This window comes from Tenrec ecaudatus, chromosome 4 (genome assembly GCF_050624435.1).
Source record: "Tenrec ecaudatus isolate mTenEca1 chromosome 4, mTenEca1.hap1, whole genome shotgun sequence".
NCBI classification, from domain to species: Eukaryota; Metazoa; Chordata; class Mammalia; order Afrosoricida; family Tenrecidae; genus Tenrec; species Tenrec ecaudatus.
This window is the reverse complement of record NC_134533.1, coordinates 116,257,046-116,262,710: the sequence shown is the minus strand read 5'-3', so window position 1 is coordinate 116,262,710 and position 5,665 is coordinate 116,257,046. Positions and strand designations below refer to the sequence as shown.

The window sequence follows — 5,665 nt, the reverse complement described above, 5'->3', positions numbered from 1 at the left end:
CTCCGTCCTCTGCCTCCCTCTAACCTAAAGCAGGTAGCCAAGTCGCTCCTCCCGCCTCTCCTTCCGCCTCCAAGACCCACTCTCTCCTTCACTGCCCAGTTTGTCTGAAAGACCGGGCTGCCTGGGGTGGGAGCAGAGATCTTCAGAGGAAGGCAGCCCAGTCCCAGTGGGGAGCAGCTGGAAACCCTGCCTGTTCCCTGCTCAGTTCCTGGAACCAGAGTGGAAGGAAGCAAGGGGCGCAAATCAGACTCGACCAGACAGGCTTGAGAAAAGATGGATGTATTTTCCCCCCTTTTGAATCTCGACCCCAAAAATATTCCAGAAAAAAAGGGGGAGGGGTTTGGCAGGATCTCTCTCCATGGATACTTGCTGCCAAGGAAGACAGTGGGCGTGGCCCGCACCCAGGCTACCCCAAGCCCATGCCCCCTGCTTAGCCCAGGATGGGGAGATTTGACGGGCAGGGGTTGGGAGGGGCTGGCCGGGGCTGTGGTGCTTCAGGGTCAGGAGCTGGGCTGGGCTGCGGGCGGGCGGGCAAGAGCTGCCCATGTGCAGCCACTGTGCGGAGTGAGGGGCCTCAAAGCTTGGCCAGGGCAGCAGGCATACATAGGTGTGGGTGAGGCAGGCTAGGCAGGACGGCTGGAGCCAAGGAGTTGGGGAGAGAGGGCTCTAGCTTATGATCTGCCGAGGCCGTCCGTAGCCCGTCATGCCAGCCTGGGAGGCTCCTCTGTTACTGCCCATCTGCAGGCCGATGACGTGCTTGCCCTCCTGCAGCTGGCTCTCTGTAAATTCCCTCTTGTGCTCCTGGGCCTTCCTAAAAGGAGGAACCAGGATGAAGCCTCGTCAGGACCATGTGTCCCCTCCCCCTACCCCCCCCCCCCCCGCAGCTTTCTGTTTGCCGGGAGCCCTGGTTGCATGGGAGCTACGTGTCGGGCTGTGATCTTGCAGGTCAGCAGTTTGAAACCACCAGGAGGAGGGACAGGGCTCGAAACAGTTAAAGTCTCAGAAACCCACATGGGGCCAGTTCTGCCATGTCCTGGAGGGTCGCTGTGAGTCGGCAGTGAGTTTTGAGTTTTTGTTTTATTCGGATTCCGCTCACTTCCAGACCCAATCCCACTCCCTTCCCGCTTCATTTCCCTGTGCTCCTCCCTCCCACAGGCCAGGGAGAGCCGGCAGACACAGGAAGCATGAGGCCCTTCCCTTTCCCGCCTAGTCCCCTGCGACCCTGGGTGGTCTGTGTCCCACAGACCGGTTAGCCCAGGCCACCTGCCGCCCCAGGCAGAGAGCCCGCGCCCTGGGCTCACTTACTTCATAAACCAGTTGGGGTCGCCGCGGTAGTGCCCGTCATTCTTGGTCACTGCCAAGCTGCCCAAAGCCATGAGGGTCCTCTGCACAGCTGCCATGTCTTTGCCTGTGAGGAGGAAGAGGAAGAGGCAGGTGAACTTCAGGACTCCAAGCCAGGGTCTGCCCCCATCTCCTGCCCAACATGGCCAGGCCGGGTAAGCGCAGGCTCTGCAGTGTGCCTGTGAGTGAGGGTGGGGCTCTGCCCTTCTGGCACCCCTGTCCCGCCCTCCTGGTGGCACACTTAGGGGCTCCCTTGCCTGGCTTCCACTTCCTGCCCACCTGTCTCCCCACCCCCGCGGCCCTTCTTCTTCCCTGTACCTTCAAAGAGGTCCACAGTCTGGAACATGTCCGTCTTGATGACCCCGTAGTCCTCGGCTGCCTTCAGGAACTGAGCCACCTGCTCCATCTGCTTGAAGACCATGGAGGGTGGGTTCTCTGGCACCTTCACCGGCTTGGCGCCGTCAGGATGGAGGCTGTTCACCAGCTTGCTCAGAATCTGCCCGACAGGAGACACAACTTGGCCCTCAGCCCCAGGGTGCCCAGCCCCAGCCCCAGCCCGCTGCCTTGGGGCGCCACTCACCACGCCGTTCTTCAGCCAGACCTGGAAGCCCAGGCGCCCTCGGTCCGGACGGCCCACGTCAGGGCCACACTGCATCACGATCCACTCCACCAGCCGCTCCTCCAGGTCGTCGTCGTACTTCTTCTCGATTTTGGACTGCACCTCGCGGCTCATGCCGTAGGAAGGACCTTTGTTGGCCATGCTGGAGAGAGCTAGACACGGAGAGGGCAGAGGCCAGAGCATCAGGAAGCAGCTCTCCTCTGCCAGCTCTGCAAGCTGTGCTCAGCTACAGCACGGCCACCTCAGGCCCCCTTCCCAGCCTGTTTCCTCGTGTGTACGACGGACCCAACCACCGGAGGGTACGGTTCTCCGAGCCTGGAGGATGTGGGCTCACCAACCCCACCACCTTTGTACCAGCAGGTGGTGCCAGAGTCAAAAAGGTACCACTGGCTTAGTTTCCACTCCCTCCAGGGACAGCTCTTCGGAGGCGAGGGCAGGGAGCAGGAGTAAATGCCGTGAGCTTTTCCGCCCATGTGGTCTCTGTGAGTGCCCTGTGAAAGCAGCCGTGACAAGGCATGTACATAGAAAGGTGGCTCCGCTCCAGTAGAACTTTATGGACAAAAACAAGTGGCAGGCTGGCCATAGTTTGCCAATTCCTGGGCTAGAGCTCCCTGCCCCCGAGCCAAGACTGGGCAGAGACAGAGGCACCGGACGCAGCCTTCCTGGAAGCCAGCATTGTCCTGCCAAACAAAAGCAGCAGAGAGCTGGGCACGAGCTGCTACTACTGCCTCGGCCTCGAGCACAAAGTGCTCCCCACTCGGACTCCAACTGTATCCTCCGGCCCAGCACTTGGAGCGCAAACACTCCACCGTCTGCCTGCCAGCCCAGCCTCTGGGCTGGAGGAGTCCACACTCGCCACCCTTGGCAAGTTCTGGGAACCCACCAATGCCCCAGCGCTCTTGGCCAAGAAGCCGTGTTCCCGAAAGAGGAGCTGGAAGGCCTGCCGACTTCCACTCCCACCCTCGGGCTTTCAATACTGTAGTAGCCTGAAGCACCAAGAAGCCAGAGTCCTCCGGGGACAGAGCTAAGAATCCCACAGCTACGGCTGGGGAGCCCCAGCCTGTCCAGACAGCAGCTGCCTCCCTAAGGGCTCCGACAGAGGGCAAAGGCAGCTGGAGCCAGGGCAGGCAGGCAGGCCACCCGCCCAGCACATGTGGGTGGTGTTCCTCTTGCTTGGTGTTTGTTTGAAAAGACCTCCCAAAGAGGCCCTAACTGAGGGGCTGGGAAGAAGAATGGCCAAGGAGGGAGAAGATGGGGGAGGGCTGTGTGATCCTGGGCCCCACCTCCCTCTCTTTCATCCCAATGCAGTGGGCGGTAGAGTGATCATATCGCACCCATGGGGCCGCTGCCAAATCCCATGGGCCCCACCCCACCCTTTCCTATGGCGATCAACTGCTTGCACCCATGAAGTGGGCTAAGTGTTTCTATCTCAGAGAACTGTGATCAGTGCGGTGGAACCCAAAACCTCAGTTGCCCTCCAGTGGATGTTGACCCGGCAACCCTCTGGGACAGGGTGTGATCGCCTCAGCTTCCTCCCAACCGTGCCTGTGGTTAGCAGCCCAACACCCTGACCATGGGCACCAGGGCTCCTTCGGTGGCGCAGAGCCCCTCTGAGCATTAGTCCTTTGCCCCCCCCCCTCCCCAGCCCAGTCTCCCCTCAGCCCACTCTCCAAATCATCCTGAGCATCACACAGTCGGGCGGAAGGACACTGGATTGGGACTCAGGTCACCCCTCCCTGAGGTTTCTTCCTTGTGTGTACAATGGACCACCTGAGCCTGGGGGATGTGGGCTCACCACCTCCCTATCGGGGTGGTGCCAGAGTCAAAAAGGCACAGCGCTCTGCTCTTGCAGTTCACCTCCCCCCAAAACCACCGAAAACCTGACTGACCGAACTCACTGCCACTGAGTCAAGTCAGCTGGGGGCGTCAGCCAGTGTTCGTCCTAGCCCCCACCCCACCCCACCCCCACCCCAGGCTGGACAACTGCCTCATTGTGGCACATGCACCCATCACCTCCTACCGGCTGTACTCCCACCCCCCTCCGGGCCAGGAGTGGCAAGTGGAAGCAGCCTGGTAGAGAATGTGCCTCAGGGGATTCCGAACAGCGGGCAGAGTCCAAGGTGTGAAGGTTCTCGGCGGCCAGGACATGGCGTGGCAAAACCCTCCCCGGACCAGCGGGACGCGGACTTGGAGCAGGATGAGGAGACAACACACACTACCGGCGGCCACTATTCTGGTGCCCGATCTTGGCGAAGGGGCTGCAAGTGGGGAGTCCTAAGAAATCCCGAAGGTCCTCGGAAGACCAGCCCTGCCCCACCTTTGAGCTGTTGGGGAGAGGGGGCCACCATAGGGCAGGGCCTCTGGAAGGCCAGGTGGGAGAGAAAGAACAGCCGCCGCCGCCACCTCCTAGAAGCCGGGAAAAAGAAGTCGAACAAGGGTATATCCCCTCCGCTCCTTACAGTCAGAGGAGCGCTCCCCCTGCGTCTGCAGGGGCCCGGGGCAAAGATGGGGTGCCCTACCACACAGGTGTGTGCCCGCTTCCCCGCCCCATTTGCCGGCCGGTGGTTGAGCGCTGGCTGGTAAATGCCAGGTCAGTGTCGAGCGCACTGCAACCGGCCCTCCCTCGGCAGCAGACTGGGCTCCTGGAAAGATGGCACAGCGGGGAATCCCATGGGCGCAGTCGCTGCAAGCGGGCCGTCAGGCGGGTACATTGTTGTTAAACCACTGAGGAGATTCGCCAGACACCTGGGCGGCCTAGTCCGGGAGTAGGCATCACGCCAAAGCCCCTTCCGACTAGTGTTCCTCAATCTGGGTGGTAGCCTTCCACCCTCGGGCCACAGAGGCACTGTCCCCTGTCCCGGCACCCCACCCCCCATCACCTGTTTCTAATACAGACTTGTGGGGTATCCTCCCACGGCCCTGAGACACGGCTGTCCAGGACCCTCCTGGCGGCACCCAGACGACAGGCCCTATGCTATGGTGTGAGATGGCTAGAGGTGAGAAGCCCCCAGGCCTCACTGACCCTCAGCACCAGCTAAATCCTGTCTCAGTAAGGCCAGCCCGCACCAAGCTTGACCCACCTCCCTAAAGTGGAGGGAGTGGACACCCCAGACCTGCTGAGTGAGAAGGGTGGGAGCATCCCCTGCAGGGGTCTCCCAGAGCCTGGCAGCAATGCCCCCCGGACTCTGAAGCCCCAGCCCACCTGCCCTGGGCCCCACCACAGCACTTACAGGCTCGAGAGGAACTCAGTCCGTGGGTTGGTCTCAGTGTCTGGGGCTTGGACAGACAGGCCGGGGCGTTGGCTGGGTGAGGGGTTTAAAGGGCTGCTACCCTGGTGATGTCAGCCTTCCCCCCTCAGCCCCCTCTCTGCTAGAGGAAACGGGCTCCCTTCCCCACGCCCGCTGCACCCCTCCCGGTGACTCCACACAGACAGGCTCCATATTTGGGGAAAGACTCCCAGTTGGAGCAGTCTGCCTTGGGGGCTGTGGAGACATTCTCTGCGTGCTTGAGAGATGGAGCCCGTGGGGCGGGCGGGGGCGGGGAGCTGGCCGGGAAAAGCCTTTTATGGACAGGAGCTTCAAGGCTTGGCTTACTGTCTCACTCCGGGCTGCTCCTTCCTCACTGTTCTTGGGAGAGGGAAATCCAAGCCGCCCTGGCCAGAGCAAGGAAAGGGGCTTCTGGGGGTGAGGGCACGGCTCCCAAGGT

At 61.6% G+C, this 5,665-nt stretch overlaps 1 protein-coding gene across 1 annotated transcript; it reads right to left on the bottom strand.

Annotated features, from left to right (window-relative positions):
- Positions 1-263: 263 nt before the first annotated feature.
- On the bottom strand, positions 264-5,349 carry TAGLN (transgelin). The gene is made up of 5 exons (XM_075546640.1): positions 5,191-5,349; positions 1,922-2,112; positions 1,660-1,837; positions 1,306-1,408; positions 264-811 (listed from the first exon to the last, which is right to left on the bottom strand). Exons 2-5 carry the CDS (start codon positions 2,099-2,101, stop codon positions 667-669), a joined length of 606 nt encoding a protein of 201 aa, XP_075402755.1. The 5' UTR covers positions 2,102-2,112; positions 5,191-5,349; the 3' UTR covers positions 264-666.
- Between the last annotated feature and the right edge of the window lie 316 nt (positions 5,350-5,665).